The sequence below is a fragment of the Petaurus breviceps genome, unplaced genomic scaffold (genome assembly GCF_028583685.1).
Source record: "Petaurus breviceps papuanus isolate PSGF00001 unplaced genomic scaffold, PetGlider_PUasm1.0 90849, whole genome shotgun sequence".
Taxonomy (NCBI): Eukaryota; Metazoa; Chordata; class Mammalia; order Diprotodontia; family Petauridae; genus Petaurus; species Petaurus breviceps.
In genome coordinates, this window is record NW_027187361.1 from 17,274,298 (window position 1) to 17,295,941 (window position 21,644).

Genomic DNA, 21,644 nt, shown 5'->3' on the forward strand with positions numbered 1-21,644 from the left:
AGCAAAAACTGAGTCCCACAACTTGTAAGTGCCTGAGGCTGGATTTAAACTTCTTCCTGACTTCAGGCTCAATGCACTAACTACTGTACCATCTAAGCTGCCTCTTGTGCACAGTGAAAGAGAAAAAGAAAGGGATACACAAGGAATATGGTAGATGGAAAAGAGGTTCAGCATTGTACACAGTAAGAACAATATTGTTTGATGCAGAATTGTGAATGACTTGGCTGTTTTCAGCAATACAATGATCCAAGACAATTCCAAAGGACCAATGATGAAGCATATATCTGCCTCCAGACCAGAGAAGGAACTGATATTGTCTGAATGCAGACTGAAACATGTTTTTCACTTTCTTTCACTTTTTTTTCTATTTAGTCTTCTTGTACAAAATTAGTAATATGGACATATTTTACATAATTGCAAATGTATAACCTATATCTGATTGCTTACCATCTCAGGGAGGGAGGGAGAGAATTTGGAACTCAAAACGTTAAGTGAAAATGTTTAAAAAAAGAAAAGAGGTTCAGACAGTTTCCCCTACCCCAGCCATCATAGAACAGTTTAGTTACTATCTAAAATAGCCTCGGGGAGGCTAGGTGGTGGGGCCCTAGGGTCAGGAGGACATGAGTTTATTAAAGATTCACCATAATGGGGAGACTCGTAAGGAGCCCCGTATCTATGACGCTTGTACTGGACAAGTGGGCCAGAATGATCTGACAGAGCGAGTCTAGAAAATCCTCTGCTTTTTTTTTTTTTGTCATGGAGGCAAGATGGGGTCTTATATACAGAAAGGTTGTGGGAGGGCTCTAGGGGTGGTCTAGAGGTGTTTGGGGAGGGTCTTCAGGAGGAGTCAAGTGAGGGCAGACTCCAGTAATGAGATTGAGGGTGGGAATTAGCTGAAGGCTCCCTGGAGATGAGAGACAATGGAGGGCCAGGCTAGTTTAAGGGTAACAGATTTGGGTATAGATATTTGGGGAGAATCAAGGGTGGGAAGTAGCTGGACAATGGAGGCCTAGGCTAGGTTACGAGTAACAGATTTGGGCCTAGTAATAATGAAAAGCTTGCGGTCTCAAACAAATGCCTCATCAAGGGGGAAGATTCAATCGGAGGGGTTCCCCAGAGCCTGTACCCCATCATTGTAGGGTATCAAAGCTCTTAATTACAGCAAAATATTAACTAAAAAAGACTGATGAAAACTTATCGACTCTCTGTGTTTATCTTGCAAGACAGAACATCACACAATACCTTTAACATCTCCTGGTATTCGGCTTCATTTTGTGGGTTTCCTGGTGTCTCACTTTTTTTGTTCTTTTTCAGACTGTGATGTTTTGTCTACAGGAAACAATCTAGCATCTAAAGACAACAATTGAACTGTTGTCCTCTCTCCTGGCACCTTTCTTATGCTTTATTGCCACTGTTCCCTGGCAGTAAGGCTAGAAATTCCAGGTGACCAGGACAGCTGATGTATTTCAATGCCTCTGTGCCCTCTTGTTCTTCTGTGGTTTTCAACTGATATTGGAAAGTTGGGAGTTGAGGTGGGGGGAACAAATGAAATCAATAAGCACTAAATACCTACTATGTATCAGGGCGCTATGAGCACTTAATCCTTGGCAAAGAGGAGACGACTTTTCTCTGTTAGAATGTTTGGTTTCCGGATGAAGATTGTCCCCCTGCAGTGGTTTAGTTTTTATAAACATAGATTTAGAATCTAAAGGGACTTCAGAGGTCATCGAGGCCTCATTTTTACAGAAGAGGAAAGTGAGGCCAAGGCTCACAGGCTCTCTTTGTGGAGACCCCAAACAAGGAGTTTGTGGAGTTGGTTTCATTGCATTCCCAAAGACAAGAAGAAATGGAATTTCATTGGTCCTTTGGTCATTTGACCTAGCCCATGGGTGCTGAGAGTGCTAAGTGTAATTCCCTATGTCCTCTTCTCTAGGCTTGCCTTTCAGTTAGTTTCTTCCCTTCTTTTCTTGTAGTTCAGTGGTTTCTTTGTCTGGCCTCTGCTGTCTGTCACCAGCCCTGAATTCAGTTTTTGGTGGTGTTGAGGATTTTTAAAAGGGAAATAAAAAACAATAGAACATTTTTGCATGGTATCTTTCACTTCTGTGGATTCTATCCTAGTAGGCATTGTAAAATGCAATTGTTGTTCAGTCATTTTCAGTCATGTCTGACTCTTTGTGACTTCATTTAAGGTTTTCTTGGCAGAAATACTTGAGTGGTTTTGCCATATCCTTCTTCAGCTAACTGAAATGGACAGGGTGAAGTGACTGGCTAGGGTCACACAGCCCATAAGTGTCTGAGACCAGATTTGAACTCAGGAATTTTAGTCTTCCTGACCCAAGGCCCCAGCACTCTATCCACTGTACTGTGTAGCTGCCCTAACAGAATGCAGTTGGGGGTTCAAATGTGTCTATGGAAACTGTAAGAGATGGCAAGTTGTACTAAGAGATCATGGTGGGTCTCACAAAAGTGATATTCGTTATGGCTCATAATGCATTTGATTATGCTTAAAGCTATACTGGAAAATTTAGAGCTTTGGGGTTTTAGATTACTCAGTGAAAAATATTCTTGGAATTCCCCTCAAGTAGATAGACATTTGATACCTTCTTTGCTTGGGATTGTGGCAGGAGGGCAAGATGAGGAACTTGCTGTGCCTTAGGATTACTGATATGACCATTTCTCCAACACCAAGTGCTGTGTCAGTGTTCTCTAAAAAAGACTTTTTCCCCTTTTCTTTAGACCACATCCCGCTCCTCCCCCAGATAGACTTCCTGACTTATGGTCAAGCGATAAGGAAAACTAAGTGTTACAGAATTAACACTTTCGAATTGTAGTGTTGGAGAAGACTTTGGAGAGTGGGGAGATCAAATCAGTCGATTCTTAAAGAAATTAATTCAGGCTATCCACTGAAAAGTCAAATACCAAAGCTGAAGCTGAAATATTTTGGCCAAATAATGGGAAGACAGAATCCGTTGGAGAAGACCCTGATGTTGGGGAAGATTGTAGGAAAGGGGACAGCAGAGGATGAGAAGGATAGATAGTGTCATGGAAATACGGGGCATGAGTCTGGACAGACTTCAAGAGATATTGGAAGACAGAAGAGCCGGATGTGTGTGCTATGGTCCATGAGGTCATAAAGAGACATGACTGAACAGCTGAACAGCAACAACCGCAAAAAGATTCTATTAAGAAATTAGCAATATCTCAAGGCTCAGGCAGCCTGACTTTCTCCCTCTTTTTTTTTTTTTTGGAGGGAGGAGTATTTCTACCTTCACGATCATCCAATTCTCTTATTCCTTAGCATTTTGCAAAAATACAATCCTGAAATAGCCAGAATCTAGCTGGAATTTTTGTCTTAATGAAATTATGTTCAAAAGTAGGTAATGGGGTAGAGAAATCTGAAGTGTCTGGTGAATTATAAATCATAAATCTAACAGAAATCATAGGTAAATCATAAAAATTTAGATTTCGAGAGGACTAAAAAGATCAACCACAGTAGCAGCTCAAAAAATAATAGCTAATATAGATTTAATGCTTTAGTTTATAAAACATTTTTTCCTAACAACCCTGCAAGCTATCATTACTATAAGTATTATTCTCCCCATTTTAGAGATGAGAAAGGTGAGACCCAGAGACAAAGTGACTTGCCTACATTCACTGTCAGTACATGATATTAGTCCAGAAACCAAAATATGATGAGGAGGATGAGGATAGGGATTCCTGATAATTTCTCTAAATAAGGGAAGATAGTAACTTGCTTGCAGAGACTCTTCTCTGTTAACAGAGTTTAGTTTCTGGGTGAGGACCAGCCTCTAACAGTGTTTTAGTCCTTGTGATCATACCTTTTCAGTTGGAAGGTATTTCAGAGGTCGTCTAGCCCAACCTCCTCATTTTTACAGATGGAGAAAGTGAGACCCAAGTAACAGGCTGTCTTTGGATAGTCCAACAAAGGAGACCGTGGAGTTGCTTTCATTTTGCTCCCCCAAGACAAGAAGCAACCGAATTTCCTTGGTCCCTTGATCATCTTACCCTTAGTGACTATGATGAGCATAAATAAAAAAGGCCACTCTGAAGTTAATTGCACTTTATGTGCCAACATCTGTTACAGAGAATTAGGAGGTAGAGAAATTCTACCAATAACTTCATAAGATCTTCACTTTAATATTTAGTGACAGTGCTTACAAGAGCATGGAAGAAGAAAGTCTGGGCTCAGGTTTGAAAATCAAAAAGTCAAATATTTGTAGACTAATCAGAACCTTTGTATCTAAAGAGACTTGGAAGGTGCTGGACCCAATGAACACCAAACAATATCCCAGAAGATGAAACTGTCTGTCTTAACAGCACAGAGCAGGTTCCTGATGTGAGTCATATAAGTGGTAGCTTTCTGTGTGTGACTGGGTCATCATTCAGCTCTAGTAAATGTCAAAATTTCCATGAAATTAGATTATTACTCATATGTTAGCAAATATATGAATTTTGATTACTATCATTTCCTGCCAAGCTTAACTGAGATAAAGTAGAACCACAATAAATAATCCAAAAGAGTCCAAAACCATTTTAGCTTGAAAAAAAAAACCCTGATTTCTTTTCAAGTGGAAGGACACAGCAGCCAAGGGCAACACTAGTTTAGAATACAAATTCATTTGTAAAATGCTATGGCCAAGTGTGATGGCACATGATGATAGTGGGGGGTTGGTGGATTCTGAACTACCGTAGAATTAAACCAGTGAGGTGTCCATATTAAACCTGACACCAACATGGTGAGCCCCTGGGATCAGAGAGATGCTTCACTGCCTGTGGAAGGCCAAAGCAGCCCAGGTCAGAAACAGTGACCAAGTGAAGCTTCCACGTGGATCAGTACTAGAATCGGGCTGCTGAGTGGCTGATTGTGTAGTCTGTATCATCTGTAGATACAAGGCTTCTGAATAGTCGAGACTGAGTGAGGCCCAATCCATATTATGTATTATCATGTATAGTATATATTATATTTACATATACCATACATTATAGTTATACTATATATCATTGCATAAGGTACATTATATATTATACAATATATATGTATATTACAGAGGATGGTGGGAGATTATAATGAATGTTACCTCTTAAAATAGTGAAAAGCAATGGAAGAAAAACAAGTCTATTAGAAAGCTTAACAGAAAGTTCACTGAACCGAACCCCAAAATGACTAATAGATGAAATGAGAAGACAACGAAGAGGAGAAAAAAGGAAAATATGCATCCATGTTTCCATACAGATCTGTCTTTATCAGTGACAGTGGAGGCATCACATTAGGATCTAAACACCCAAACAACTGTTTTGTTGAAATGGAGCTTTAGAAAAGAAAATCTGGAAGGATGTCTGGACCAGACCAAGTACTTCTTGAAGAGAGCAATGCTGCCAGGGACAATCTTGAAAGCTTTTAAAGGTCGTTTTTACAAGATGTCTCAAGGTGCAGAAGATTCCAAAGAGTGGAATGAATCACAGATTTTATTATTTCCAAAGATGGTGATTGAGAAGACTTCAACCCATGTGCTTTCTTTCTCATCTTCATAAAGCTTTTGTGAGAGGGAAATACTCATGTATGTAGGAATATACTCATATTTATTCTCATGAGAAATGCTCATGTATCTTAATGAAAGTATGAGAAGGGAATGGGCAGGCTATGGAAAAACTCATTGTTTTTTATTGTACAAATAAAAGCAATCTTGTGTATATATTTAGTTCATATGAGTCCTGGATATTTATAGCCATAGTCATAACTCAGGTAAGCTCCTTTCCTGATTTCTAACATCAAGTCAGGCATAAAATATGGAGATGATGCTTGTTTGAAGATGTTCATCACTGTGTCCCCTTTTGTGGTTGTTTTGAATAGTACTTCCTTTTCTAGTATTTCTTTCTAGATTTTGTTGTTGTTATATAGAAATGCTATTTGGGGGGGGGGGTATCATGCTACTTTATTGAATCAGTTGTTTAAGTTTCTTTGCTGATTGTCAAGGATTATTTTAAGTAAGCCATCATATCTTCAGTAAATAGCAATAGTTCTGATTTCTCTTTGCCAATGCTTATGCCTTGCGTTTCTTTCTCTTTTCATATCACTATGGAGAGCATTTCTAGAAGTATGCCAAATAACAGAAGGAAAGAGGGAATCCTCATTTGGCTCCTGTATTTATTTGGAAAACTTCTAATCTGGTTGTCTGTCATTGTCATTGACAATATCCTCTGTAAGGTCCAGAGAGAAGAAAGATTCCCCCTACTTGGTGAGGCCCACCCTGTGTTTTGTGTTTGTTATTGTATGGATAACATCAAGTCTCAGAACACTACAGGGCATTCTTAATGAGATCCATGATTACTCAAGAAATTGGCCAGCAACCATATAGGAAAGAACTAAGTGGATTAAAAATGCCTACTGTTTATTCAGTAAATTAAAAGGCCATCTCTGTGCCAAGTGCTGCAGTGGGTACTGGGGGTATAACAGAGAGTTAAATAATCCCTACTCTCAGGGAGTTTGCAATCTAACAGGAGACACATATATCTATAAAATAAGTATAAAGAGAAGAAATACAAATGAATACAAGACAGTTAAATTCAACGTAGTTAGGGAGCGAAGACAAGTCACCAACTTAGAACTTTGTCTTCAAGGAAGAAAGGGGTTCTCTGGGAGGGAGGTAAGGAAGGAATCCATTCCAGCCAGAGGTTATTCCAGGTATGAGAAATATCCAGTAGAGAGACATGGAGAGGGAAGGAGTGTGTGTGAGGAGCTGAGAGAAGGCCAGCTTGACTGAATTGCAATGGCTGAAAGGGGGAGCAAAATGAGGGTGAATTATGATGACATTAAATGGGATGGCCAGCCTATGGAGTTTGGCACATCTGAGGTAGGATCTCGAGATGGACGTTATTTGGGGCCCGCAGTCAGACAGGAGGCAGATTGGGCTGCTTACATTTGGGAAATTCTGCATTGTTTTCAGTGGTCTCTGCCTCGTTACTACAGCAAAACTGCCTTGATTGCTACCACCCTCCCAGGAGTCCTACACGGCCACGAGTCATAGAATATCATGATCTTGGAAGAAGAAATTACAAATAATCCAAACATCGATCGAAAGATGTACAGCTGGCATCATATAGACTACTGTGTGTTGCCAATGGTGATTGGCGTGCAAGAGGTGGTTTAAAATACATTATTGAGAACAAATATAACAGGAACAGAAAGGCAGGTCATATTGAGACAAATGGATAGCCTCATTGTCAGATCGATTCCCTTAAGCTACTAAGAACACTTCCAGTACATTGCACAGAACCTCTAAGAAGGATTTATTGGAAAACACAAGCAAGGGTTATCTTGGATGAGAAGGTGTGTGAAGGTTGTCATATGCATTAGTGAAGGATGCACCCACACCAATGAGTGCTTTTGATATGCTAAAATATTCACCCACAATTTAGTCTGGGTTAGGAAGCTGTCGAGTAAATTAAATTTTAGGGCTTCACAGAAAGGCAAAGATGGGCTTTGTCTGGGCATAGTTGAGGGATGGGACAGCCCCTTAAAGAGGTAGAGGTTGGCTTGAGTTATGAAGAATGAATAACAATTGGACGGGAAGGCACCACAGTATAAGTATCGGCATTTTAGAATCCATTTGGGTAAAATCCCTATCCCCATAAATTTGTTGCAGATTATGTTAAAGCAAATGGTTGGTATCTAAAAGCAACAGATGCAAATTTAATTGTGTACCTAACTAAAATTTCATAGCAACCAATAAGTCTTTCCAAACTATACATAGGCTGCTCCTCCTTATGGTGAATAAAGAAAGGTGATTATGTGAGGCTTATCAGCATGTAAATAGACGGCCCGACCAGTTTATCATGTACAAGTTATTTGTATTGAGGACAACTGAAAAAGTAACTTGAAAAAATGAAAAATAACATACAAAGGTGGAAAACTCATTGCCAAAAGACTCCCTAGTGTGTGGCTAGAACCTGATTAAAATGCAATTGGGAAATGTTTAACACAATAGCAAGGAATACCATAGGACACAGATAATGTTAATTTGTAGTTTTCTAAGTCACCACGTGACTAGCAGGGATCTGTTTCTATTTGAGTTTGATACCACCCATGTAGTAAGTATATTTTACTTTCCTGAGTTCTGCTAAGCATCAGCTTAATTCTGTGTTTTGCCTCCCTCGTCACTTCCAAATGTACTTATACACACATCCAAGGGATTCTCAGTATTTTAATGATGGTGTTGCCATCATGATAATTGTAATAAATAACTAAATTAGATGGCAGCAATAGCAGTTAACATTTTCATGATACTTTAAAGTTTACAAAGTGATTTTATACATATTAATTTATTTGATCCCAACAACAGCACACTCTGAAGTATTATTCCCATTTTACAGAGGAAGAAACTGAGACTGAGAGAATGACTTGTCCAGGGCCACACAGTGGTGTGGCAGTGAGTGAGGCAGGATTTGAACTCGGTGTCTTCCTGACTCCAAATCCTGCCCTCTTCAGTACTTGCCCAAGATGATGAAAGCTATTGTACCATATGACATATGTCCCATTTTAAGCACTCACCTTTGTGGAAAATTAAAAGAAATATTAGGTCCTTTTGCCATCTTGCCTTTCAGTATTGTCAAAAAAATAGGAACTAAAAGGATTAAAGCTTTCCTATTTAGACAGGATTGTGGAAAGTACCTGTTGGTTATTTATGTTTCTTCATACTTAGTCTTTGCGTGGCTTGGGCAGTTGATTCATCTGTGAATTGTTGAGCAGTGGGACCCCACCTCAGAATTGTATTCTTTTTTAATTTAATTTTTAATTTTTATGTATTTTATTTTTCTATCATCTTTCCTTAAAGGAAGTATATCCTACTTGGAATGGAAATGGAAAATGTGGAAAGCTGGGGAGTAGCAATTGATGGCCCCAAGTAGACAGTCGAATAGTTCCATGAACATGGCAGCTAAATTATGTAACATCTTCAGAGGGAGACAGTTAGTGCTTGGGCTCACTAAGCTGTGTAATGAATCCTTTTTTTCCCTGAGGTTGTTTCTTGTTTTCTTCTGGAGTGTGACCAATATAAAGGACACTGGTGACAATTAAACATGTGAGGGCGTAGTCCGAGTGATCAGGTAGTCATATGAGTATCTTGTAGGAGTGTTGCCAGTGGGAATAGAAGGGTAATTTGGTCGTTGCTAGCCTGAATAGTCTTGACACAACTGAGGCTGTTTCCCTTCCTTCAGCCTTCCCACTCTCCATAGAACAGAAACAGAGACTTCCAAATATGAGAAAGAAATGGAAGCACTTCTCTTTCATAGCATCGTTAAAATGTAAGATTTGATTAACTTACAAATGGCACCTATGGTGTGATTTGGCAGACATTAACTGAGAATGGGCATTGAAGGAGATTCAGCCAACGTCAACTGGTGTAAGTTGTGTGTCCGACACTGTGCTACATGGAGGCTTCCAGGAATTTTTCAGGTAGCAGAGGAAGGGATACAATTTGTGTATTATATATGTACAAATATAATACAGTCAAGATAGAAGCGTAGAGACATACAAAGAGCTTTGTTGAATTATGTTAAGCCTGACACAAAGTGGGCACTAAATAAATGCTTGTTGACTGACTGACTGTTGCCCCTTAAAGACTGGATTGTATCCTGAAGTACACACTCAACATTTGACTGTGCTCCCTTGCATATGTGATATTTCTCTGCCGCTTGACTCTGACTGTATCCCCCCCCTTCTTATATTTCAGGACTCATTGTTGGGGTGATCCTTCGGTACGGCATCCCTGCTACTAGTGGCCATGACAAGTCTCTCAGCTGTTCTCAGGAAGACAGGCCATTCAGTACTCTGCTGGTCAACGTCAGCGGGAAGTTCTTTGAGTATACGTTAAAGGGAGAAATTAGCCCCGGAAAGATCAACAACGTTGAGCAGAACGACATGCTGAGAAAGGTCAGTCGGCAAACTCATTGTTGTGATTGATCCTTGCCTTTCTCTAAGTGGAATCGAATGTAGCAGCCGTGCTTTTCCAACCTCGGATTTAGGATCATAGGATCAGAATTTAAAAGTTGAAAGGGAACTTAGAGGACATCCAATGGAATCCCCTTATTTCTTTTATTACTACTACTACTACTACTACTACTACTACTACTACTCAGGTCTTCCTTACTCTATATGTAGCCTTCCTTCCAACTGCAGGTGAAGAATTGAGGTCCACAAAGGTTAAGTGACTTGCCAAAGGTCACAAGGTAGTAATTAGCAGAGCCAAGATTTAAACCTACATGTTGTAACTCCAAATCCAATACTCTTTCTACTGTACTATTCTCTCTCTGTAGTCTTTTTAAGTGTTGATGAGAAAGCTAACACCTATATATTTGAGCCTTTTCTTGGTATGGATGCTAATCCTACAGACTCTATTCTAAGTCAATCCATCACTTGCTATTTGTTATCCTTCCTCCCTCCCTCTCTTCTTTCCTCCCTCCCTCCTTCTTTCTTTCTTTCTCTTTCTTTCTTTCTTTCTTTCTTTCTTTCTTTCCTTCCTTCCTTCCTTCTTTCTTTCTTTTCTTTCTTTCTTTCTTTCTTTCTTTCTTTCTTTCTTTCTTTCTTTCTTTCTTTCCCTTCCTTCCTTTCTTTTCTTCCTTCCTTCTGCTCCCTTTTCTTCCCTTGCCTCCTCCCTTCCCTCTCTTCCTTTTCTTTCTTTACTTCCTTGTGTCCTCCCTTTCCTCCTCCCTTCCATTCTTCCTCCCTTCCTCCCTCCTTCTTTGTCTCTTTCTTTTTGTTTCTCCCTCTCTTTCTCCTCTTCTCCCTTGTAAACCTGGCTTCAAGTGGAATGCAGATTTATTGTTAAGAATTTCTGTCCAGGAAAATGAGATTAAATTGCTTTTATTTGATTAATTAAATTAAATTGTGATATTTGAAGTTGGAAAATTAAGATTTTGGGGTTTTGTCATTCATTCATTCATTTGGAGGCATCAAGGCATAGTGGATAGAGAGTCAGCCTGGGAGCCCAGAAAACCAGGGTTATATCTTGCCTCTGACCTATGTTGACTCTGTGTCCCTTGACAAGTCATGTGGCCCTTCTTATTTCTTAGGGCTCTTGGACATCTCTCTAAGGTTATGAATTGCAGAGAAAGTGATAGTCCACATTTTTTTTTTTTTTTGCTATTTGGAGGGCAGGGCAATTGGAATTAAGTGACTTGCCCAAGGTGACACAGCTAGTAAGTGTTAAGTGTCTGAGGCTTGATTTGAACTCAGATCCTCCTGACTCTAGGGTGGGCACTCTATTCACTGTGCCACCTAGCTGCCCTGATAGTCCACATTATTAAAGGGAGTTACCTCATCAGGAGTTCCCTATATTAATGAAATCATAGCACTAACTTTATTTTTATTTTTCCCTTTATTCAGCAAATTCATTCAACAGTATTTGCCATGGAAAGACCACTAGATTGAGAATTAGGTGAATTAAGTTCTAATCTCAGTTCTGCCATAAACTATGTAACTTGGAACACATTCCTTTACTTCTGCACCTCCTTTTTCTTGTCTATAGAAAGGGGATTGGACCAAACTATTTCTAGGATCACTTTCTGTCCCTCTTTGATGTTTACAAGATGCTCTAGGAGAAGCTCCGTGGGTGGTTGTTGTCAATGGCTTAATGTCGGCTAAGTCTTTGGTATAAATGAAGGCAGAGAATTTGTCTTATTATATTCTTAACCCAAACTTCTCCCTTGGCCTCTCTGTCCCACCTCTTTTCAGTTGACATAAGTGGCTGAATCATTCTGAGGGAAGGCTGCTTTTGGTTTTTGTTTCTCTACATTAATGATTATCAGGGGAAGCAAGCGGTACAGATTTGTTAAAACAGAGTCCATTGCTTTTTGCAAAAAGTTGTGTCCCCCCACCCTACCACCACCCTCAACCAAGGTATGAATTCTCTAGTGGCCAATAATTCTCAGTCTTGTCTTAGCTGTGGAGAGGGAACAGCAGGGGCAGGCTGGTCCCTCTTCCTAGATTCCCTTTGACCAGGGATTCTTAACCTTTATTTGTGTTCCAGACCTTTGGCCATCTAGTGACACTTGTGGGACCCCATGTAGAATAATGTTAGAATGTGAAGGCAGGGACCAGTTTTTGGACCATGTTTGTACCTTTTTATCCCCAGGGCTTAGTACAGTAACTAGAACGTAGTAAGGTGTTCTTAATAAGTACTTTTTTTGACCTAGTGACTTAAAAAGTGGTAAAATAATTGCTTTTTGTAAGACACTGTGCTAGTCAGTGAATGGAGTACCTATGAAGATTTAAGGTTTAAGTCATATCATGTTGTGTCCCAGTAGTAATTGGTTCTTTGATCTTAAAAAAATAGCACTAAATAGTCCTTCCAGTGGGGAAAAAAATCAATAAACTATATACAACGTTTTTCTATTTTTTGTTTTTAAAGAGAAAGCTACTCACCCTGGAGTTCTATGAACTCAGTTTTTTAGTCTTTCCTCTCTAACAAGGACCAAGTGTTAAATTTTTATGCTAGTTTAAGTAATGCATCTGTTTAAATGACTCTTGGGAAGTGCTGTTGTTATTGATTGTGATACCACAATAATGAAGGCAAGGCTGTTGAGTCATGGGAGTGGGAAGGCAGCAGCTGCTGCCCATACCCCTGAGGAGGGTACAGAGGCTGAAGTCAATACACACAAGCTGAGAGAATTAGGACTCATTCGCTAGTGTTTCTAGGTTAGCCTATTAGATGCTTCTGAGGTAGAGCTGATTGTTTTTGAAGGAGGGAGAGTAGGGAGCCATGTGAGATCCATTCATGGCTCAGTGTGGCTGTATTCTAACATTGAGTGTTTTTGTCTGGGTACCGGGCTACTGTGTGACCCTGGGGACATCTTGCATGCTTAGGCCAAGCTGTGACGCTGCCTGAGGTCTTGGGCACGGAGAATCCTGAAGGGCTGGTCAGTGATCAGTCTGTGTCAGGGTCAGTAACAGCTGTTATTACTGTTCCCACACTTGTCAGAGATCACAGGACCCTGACAAATTGCACTTGTTATAGGGGAGAGAAGTAATCTGGTTGGAAGTGGTGGGGGCGTAATTCTTTGTGGTAAAACAGGCAACAGAATGAGGATCTATGTTTTGGTATTTTTACAGGCAGCTAGATGGTGCAGTAGATAGAGAGCTGGGACTGGAATCAGGAAGATCCGAATTCAAATCTGTCCTTAATCATTTACTAGCTGTGTGACTGAAGACAGTTTGTCTCAGTTTCCTTATCTGTGAAACAAGCTGAAGAAGGAAATGGCAAACCCCTCCAGTACGTCCGCCAAGAAACCCCCAAGTGAGGTCATAAGAGTCAGATACAACTGAACAACAACAAATTTTGTAGGTGTGCTTTAAAGAGATACAAAAAATATGTTTGTATTACTGGGATGTTGTAGAGAGGATTCACAAAGATGTTGGAAAGATTTTTAGAAAGTTCTGTCAGGTGGCAGAGTGAATAGAGCACTGGCCCTGGAGTAAAGGAGGACCTGAGGTCAAATTCAGCCTCAGACTCTTAGCACACACCAAAAAACTAGCCGTGTGACCTTGGGCAAGTCACTTAACCCCAACTGCCCTGCCTTCTCCCCTCCAAAAAGCAAAAAAAAAAAAAAGAAAAGAAAAGAAAAGAAAGTTCTGTCAGTAATTAAAATCTTGTGTTTTGAATATGAATATTAAGGAGTTGAGGGGGAGAGAGAATATCCAACAGAGAGATAATTTAAGCAGTACATTTTGGGAGAACAGTATAAGCCTTTGTGTAAATATGCACTCTTATTGTTTGATATTTAAATGTGTAAAACACTTTGCTTCTTTTCTGCCTTATGTAGGAAGAGGTTGGAGGAAAGAGTCCTGGGCTTTCCTAAAGTAACATAGCTCAGTGCTAATCTTCCCCAAACCTAAGGCACTCTGCTCTTTTTAGCATTTGCGTTAAATACAGTGGAATCCAGACCTAGGTACGGTTAGTGCTGTTTGGTGAGAAGCAGGGCAGCATGGTGGATCAAGAACCAGCACTCAGAGGAATCCGAGTTCAAGCCCTGCGTCTGACACACGCTAACTGGTTTTTCTCCTCTTAATATGTGAGATACTCGAGGGCAAGTTTTGTTTGTTCGGTTTTTGTTTTTTATGTGTTTTTGCCCTTCTTTGTCAAAGAGCCATCTACACTATGATTGATGGAGCACGTGGTCTGGAAGCAGGAAGTTGTTGTGTCATTTCGGTCTTGACCAACTCCTCATGGGGTTTTCTTGGCAAAGATACTGGACTGGTCTGCCATTTTCTTCTCTAGTTCATTTTATTGATGAAGAAACGGAAGCAAACAGGGTGAAGTGACTTGTCCAGGGTCACACAGCTAGTAAGTGTCTGAGGCTGGATTGGAATGCAGGTCTTCCTGACTCTAGGCTCGGCACTGTCCACTGCACCACTACTTCCCCAGCTAGTCAAGAAGGACGAGGGTTCAAATTGGAACACAGTGACTTAACCTCCGTCTGCTTCTGTTTCTTCATTTGTCAATGGGATTACAAGAGCACCTTCCTCCTAGGGTTATTAGGAAGATAAAATGATACTTGTCAAGCATTACCTCGGTGTCCAACACACAATAACTGCTTGTTAAATGCTTCCTCCCTCCCTGGTTCCTTTTGTCATCACGTGCTGTTAGCCCTGTCCCTGGCTAGAAGCAAGCCTTGATACGTGCTCAGCTGATTAAATGAGGGGCTAGTGGCCTAACCTCATGTTCCAAGCAACTTCTAAGACTGCATTTTACAGCAGTGACAGTTCCATCTATAATGGAAGAGGGAGTTTCATCACCAGGAGTTCCCTTACCAGGAGTTTCCTTCATGGATGAAATAACAAGTTTGGACTAAAAAATGTTTAAATTGTGGAATATATACATGCACATGAACATAATTTCATAGGGTTTTGCAGTCGAAGGTAACCTTTGCATTATTAATATGACTGTTCTGAGTTACAAATTACATCCTACAGCTAAAAGCTACTTGAAAATGGTCATGTATAAGTTACTGGGAATGAGTGTACTGTTCTGAAGGCTGAAGCCAGTCAGGAGAGGCAGATACCAGCTGCACTGGCATGTGCGCACAGCCTGAGTGACTGTTGAAACAACCAATGGAGCTTCTGCTTGTGTCCAGGAGCCCTGTCCCCATCCCCATTCCTGCATCAGCTTCATAGCCTAAGGTGCTTTTGGGACAGAAGTCCCTCAGTCAGCAGGCAGAGTCATCTCTGTTCAAGCATTGTCTGGTAAACTGAGTGGGGGCACTAAGTGAAAAAAGTCTTCCACCCACCAGCAGCCTGGGTTCCATCAGGCTGGACTGTGATACAAGCAAATACACAATAAGTAGTCACATAAGTAAATACAAAATGCATAGAAGGTGATGTGGGGAGACCAAGAAAGGCTGAAACTGAGCTTTGAAGAAAATTCAACTAAGAGAGGTTGAGAAGAGAGTGCATTCCTGGCGTGAGGGACACAGCCTGGGCAAAGGTGTGGAGATGGGAGATGGAGAGTCATGAGTGAGGAAAAGCAACTAGGAAAGGCTGGCATGAATGTGGAGGGCAGGAAGGGGAGTCATGTACATGCAATAAGTTCAGAAAGCAGGTGGAGCCAGATTTGGGAGAGCTTCAGATGTCCGACAGGAGCGTTTGTATTGATTTGGAGTCAGGAGGGAGCCGGCAGGTCTCTTTGACAGACAGAGGATGTGGACAGACCTGTGATTCAGGAATATCGTTTTGGCTTCTTTGTGGATGATGTATTGGAAAGATGAAAGACTAATTAGGAGGCTCTTGTAGTAGGTGAGGGAAGGTGTGGTGGTTGCTGTTCATTCATACACCTTCATGACACCATTTGGAGGTTTCTTGGCAAATACTGGGGTGGTTGGCTGTTTCTTCCTCCTGCTCATTTTACAGATGAGGAAACGGGGGCATGTAGGATTAAGTGATTTGCCCAGGGTCACGCAGCTACGAAGTGTCTGAGGCCAGATTTAAACACAGGCAGGTGAGTTTTCCTGATTCTAGGCCCAGCACTGTATCCACTGTGCCCCCCTCGCTGCCCCCAGAATTGACAGGACTTAGCTACTGAGGCCAAGTTTGATATTGAATTATAATAACAATTTTTAAAGCTATCATTTATGTAGTACTTTAAGGTTTTCTAAGTGTTCCATATACATAGACCCTCAATAGTCCTGTGAGATGAGTGTTACAGTTATTATCCCCCATTTTATAAACAAGTTACCTAGGCCAAGAGAGGTCAAGTTACATGCACAGTGTGTCACTCAAATAATAAATGTTTTAAACTTAATTCTTCCCAACTCTAGGCCCAGCACTGTTTCTGCCATGTACACACTGTCTCTTTTGATTTGGGCCTGAAATCATGTGATCATTTAAACTTTGGGATACAATCAGAAATGCATGACTCAAATATACTTGCCCTCTGTGTCAGACCCCACTATATTTAGCCCAAGACTCAACTGAACTACTATGAGAAAAAGACCTTTGGTCAGTGTCATGTTCAAGATGATTAATCCTCTCTTGCCATGTTGTGACATTAGAAGATTGGCTTCAGATGGTATTATTAATAATTTGTGCTGAATTTTGAAGGAAGCCAGGAAGGCTGAGAAACGTAAGTGAAAAAAAAAAGCATTCCAGGCATGAGGAGCTGCCAGTGGGAAACTTTGGAGATGGGAGATGGGTCATGATAAGAAAAGCAAGAAGGCTGGAGTGACTGGGTCATAGAATGTGCAGGAATGAAGCATGAGAAGGTCAGAGTAGTGGGCAGGGCTCAAGTTATGGAGCTTGTGAAATGCCAGAAAAAGGACATCCTATTTGATCTCATAGCAAGCTGCCAGAGTTCATTTGATATGGATAGAAAGCCAGCAGAGTTTACTGAGTAAGGGTAAAGGGTGTATGGACAACTGAAGCAGAGAGTGAATCAGAGTAGAATAAGGGACTTCGGGGAATTGTCCCAAGACGGGGGCTTGGTGCCCAGTCTCAGCTCTGCAGCCAGGAGCTGACAAGTGCCCGAGCCTGAGGCGTGGGACCATGTGGGTGAAGCCACCTTTTGCCTTATGCATCCCCAGAAGTACAGCACAAAAATAAAGGCTCGAGTGAATGAACTGAGAAAACCAACACATTAAAACAAAGAGAAATTCTCGAATCAGGGAAAGATGAACAAACCTGGAAGAAAAAGCAACCGTATTAAATTAATAAATAAAACTTGAAGCTGTTTTTACAAAACCCAGTAAAATGGTTGATCCATTAGTCTAATCAAAAGAAAGAGAGGGAACCCAGACTGCAGTATCAAAAATAAAAGGGGAGAAATCACAACAAATGAAGACGGAGCAAAGGAAATGCTTAGAAATTATTTTACCATGGAAGTGAATGTTGAAAACTAAAAATAAATAAGCTTTTTGAAAAGGAAATTATTTTACCCAATTACATATGCATAAGAATGACACTCTAAGTGAAATGGAGGGGTGTCTAATATGAGTAAACTCTGTAGCTTCTCAGATTAATAAATTTAAACTTCCAGTTTCTTTTTTTTCCCTTTTTGGAATGGAGAGGGCAGGGCAATTGGGGTTAAGTGACTTGCCCAAGGTCACACAGCTAGTAAGAGTTAAGTGTCTGATGTTGGATTTGAACTCAAGTCCTCCTGACTCCAGGGCCAGTGTTCTAGTCACTGCACCACCTAGCTGCCCCCTAAACTTCCAGGTTCTAAAAGGAAAATAATTGTGTTAACAGGTGGGAATTATTCTGCATACCTGGAAGATTTAAGCAAGCTTGGAAAGTCTACAAACCTTTACTGGAGATAATAAGAAGGCACTGCTTTCTAATGGTTCTTGAGTGAGTTTTCCATTTCAAATAGCTCAGTGATTTCAGTCCAGCCTATCCCATGCCTCAGGTGAAGATTGTCTGCCCTGCCCTTGGGCACTTGTCAGCTCCTGGCTGAAGAGCTGAGACTGGGCACCAAGCCTTGGTCTTGGGAAAATTCCCAGAAGTCCATTATTCTACTCTGATTCACTCTCTGTTTTAGTTGTGTGTGTGTGTGTGTGTGTGTGTGTATTTATGTCAGTGATGACATTAGTAGTTGCCACAAACAACTGTGATCTAGATACTGTAAAGAAACCCCAAACTACAGGGTCAAAGGACTCCACACCTAGAAAACAGCTTTTCAGTGGGGAGCCCTGTGCTCTGTAGTGGTCTTTCTGAGGGTCACTTCTGATACTTGAGGGTGCAGTGGACAGTCCTGGACCTAGAGGCAGGAAGACCTGAGCCTCAGACATTTACTAGTGATCCTGGGCAAGTTGCTTAACCTGTTTGCCTCAGTTTCCTCATCTGTAAAATGAGGAAAGTTATAGCACCTACCGCACAGGGTTATTGTGAGAAACAAATGAGGTCGTGTTTGGAAAGCAGCGCATAGTAGGAGCTGTGTCAGTGCTTATTCTCTTTCTTTGGTTATATTGCTCTGCTCTAAACAGGTGCCACACTTTCCCCACCAAATCGGGTCTATATAAAACCTCATTGTGACTTATAATTGGTGGGATTTTTAAAAATGTTTCATGTTTACCTATATGCAATCATTTTTACCTTCAAAATCAACAAATCAAGTCAAGTGTTTCTAAAGTTCTTCCTGTTTGCTAGGCACTGTTCTAACCACTGAAAATGAAACAAATGCAAGAAAAAAAAACAGCCCCTCATCTCATGGAAGTGAAATGTCAGTGGGGGAACACAACAGAAAAGGAAACTGAAGAGGTGGGAAAGCAGGGGGTATGGGATCCCAGTGGGAAAGTCCTTAGAGCCAGGAGAAGAACTCAGAGAAGAATGAAAGAGTGAGTTGGACACCTCCTCAAAATGGAGGTTCCAAGGGGAAATCCCCAGTCTTAGGAGGGGGCCAGAGAGGTGGAGGGATCTTTCATGGTTAGAAGGCCACAGAGACAGGCATTTTTCAGGGTGAGCAGGCTGCTGGGAAATGGAGGAGAAATCTAGAGACTTAGGAGCAAATTTGGGAAAGGGAGAAAGGAGCGAAACCCATTGGGGTGACCTATATTTGGACCAATATAATGAGACCTAGGAGTTTGTTCAGTGGCTTATGAGTGAAAGCACTTTGGGAAAGCACTTTCAGTGAATTGTCAAAACCGAATCTAATTATCACAGCTTAAGTACTAAAGTGATGCTTCAGGATTGGATGGCAAAGATACAAGAAGGATGGAAGAAAGAGGGCTCATCTGCTTCTCTCTTCTCTGACGGCTGCTGCTGTTCAAGTCAGTGGTTGTCCACATTAATGTTCTTATTCTCAGTACCCTGAAAATCATTACTGAATAAATGTTTATTGAAATATTAAATGAATTATGCAAATGTGTTTTAATGAATTTCCTTTTCTTTAACCTTTTTAGGTAACTTTTGATCCGGAAGTATTTTTCAACATTTTGCTGCCTCCAATTATTTTTCATGCTGGATATAGTTTAAAGAAGGTAAGAGGTTTTAATCATTTGAAGCGTGGAATATCTCCTGTAAAAATCTGCTACGGAGTAGTCTTATTTCCCTTATACTCTTATATACCACCCAGTGATTACTCAGTAAATGCAGCCAAGTGATTAGCAGTGTATTTCAGCCAAGTAACCTGAGATCTGATTATTTATACCTCAAAATCTGATTATTCCTACTGTGAGGGGTCTCTGGGAATTGTGGAAAGTTGAATTAAAGCTATTGTTTTACACACAACCTTTTCTCTTTTTCTGAGGATTTTTTTTCTCCAATTACATGTAAACAAAAATATTTAACCTTCAATTTTTAGGATTTTGAGTTCCAAATTCTCTTCCTCCCTTTCTTCCCTCCCCCCTCCTTGAGAAACCAAGCAATTTGATATCGATCATACAAGTGCAATCATGCAGTCATTTCCATGTTAGACGTGTTACAAAAGAAAATGCAGACCAAAAAAACCAAACCCAGGCATAATTAAAATTTTAAAAAGTATGCTTCAATCTACATTCAGACTCCTTCAGTTCTTTCTGTGGGGTAGGGAGAGTTTTTCATCATGAGTCCTTCAGAATTGTCCTGGGTCATTATATTGCTGAGAACAGCTAAGACACCCACAGTTCCTCATCAGACAGTATTGCTGTTACTGGGTGCATCCTTCTCCTGGCTCTGCTCACTTCACCACACACCTTTTCTTGAGGGAGGACATTGAAGAGAGGCTAGAGGGGAAAGGGGGCTGAGCGGGTGTGGAAGGTCTGTGACTTTTTTTCCTAACTCTAAAGCCTGTGCAAAGATTAGAGAGTTTCCTTCAGCAGGATCCCTTGGAGGAACAGACCTAGGCCTTGTTTTATCAGTCTTTTCTGGCAAAGGGCTACAGGAAGTCCTTCTGAGCCACCCCCCAGGATGTGAACTGTTGGCTGCCCGGGGAGCTCAACAACATTCTTGTGGACTGAGGAGCACCTGCACATGCAGCCAGTTCTGTTGGCAGTCTCCGGCTTCGAGCAGACTTAACCCCTTGGCTGCCAGCTCCTCTAGAGTTCTGTGCTAGGTGGACTGCTAAAAAGTAATCTCTCGTCTTTTGGGGGTCAGCCGTGGTCCTTCTGCAGCTCCGTGGTCCTTCACGTCACTACATCTGAGAAACATTCATTATGTTATGGAAAATCCTTCTCCACCTGGAGAGAGCATTTGTTAGTGAGGTTCTCATTCAGCTGAGATTTGTTAATGGATGTGGAGTGTTCTAAAATATACATGTATAAACACATCCATATATGTACGTATAGGCATAGAGGTGTACACATAAATGTGTGTTGTGGTATGTGTGTGGGCATACATGTGTGTATATGATGTGTGTACATGTGTGTACAAATGTGCCGTGTGTATGGGTGTTGTGAGTGTGCTTATATGTGTATTGGCATGTGTGTATAGTTGTGTTGTATACATATCTGTATTGTGGTATATGTTTATATGCACATGTATATATGGTACATGCATTGTGGGGTATATGTGTGCATACACATATGTATATGTTGTGATATGTGGGTAGGTGTGTATACACACATGTATGTATAGTTATGGGGGTGTGTATGTGTATATGTGTTGTATAGATATATATGTATGTACACACGTGTGGTACGTGTTTGTTGTGTGGCATGTATAAGCATTGTATGTGTGGTGTGCATGTGTGTACATATACAAATATGTGTATATGGTATCTATGTGGGGGGTGTTGTGTGATGTGTTGGTATATAGATGTGTGTATATATATATATGTATGTATGATGTACACTGTGTGGGTATGTGTGTGCATGCATGTATGCATATGGTGTGCATTGCATAGCTCTTTATGTATGTGTATACATATATGAATTGTGGTGTATATGTGTATTATAAATGAGGTGCATGTGCGGGTATATTTTTTGTGCATACATAGGTGTATATGATCAAATTCATAGAGACCGAGAACTAGACCTGAGATTTCACTGGTATAGGGAACTCCCAGGTGAGCACACTCCTTCCACCAATACAGCTTGACACTCTTTCCACAACTTAATAATAGTGTCACCTAGAACCTGAAAGTTGAAGTGACTTGTCCAGGGTCACAGAGCCAGCATGTTTCAGAAGCAGCACTAGAACGCAGGTCTTCCTGGCTCTCCAGGTTGTC

General features: G+C 40.8%; 1 protein-coding gene across 1 annotated transcript in view; it reads left to right on the top strand.

The window, feature by feature from the left end:
* The window catches only part of SLC9A7 (solute carrier family 9 member A7), a 193,044-nt gene that overhangs the window by 69,043 nt on the left and 102,357 nt on the right, over positions 1-21,644 (top strand). The window contains exons 2-3 of the mRNA XM_069072933.1: positions 9,750-9,949; positions 19,402-19,479. Of these exons, the coding sequence (XP_068929034.1) occupies positions 9,750-9,949; positions 19,402-19,479 (278 nt within the window). The remainder of the gene's footprint in view (positions 1-9,749; positions 9,950-19,401; positions 19,480-21,644) is intronic.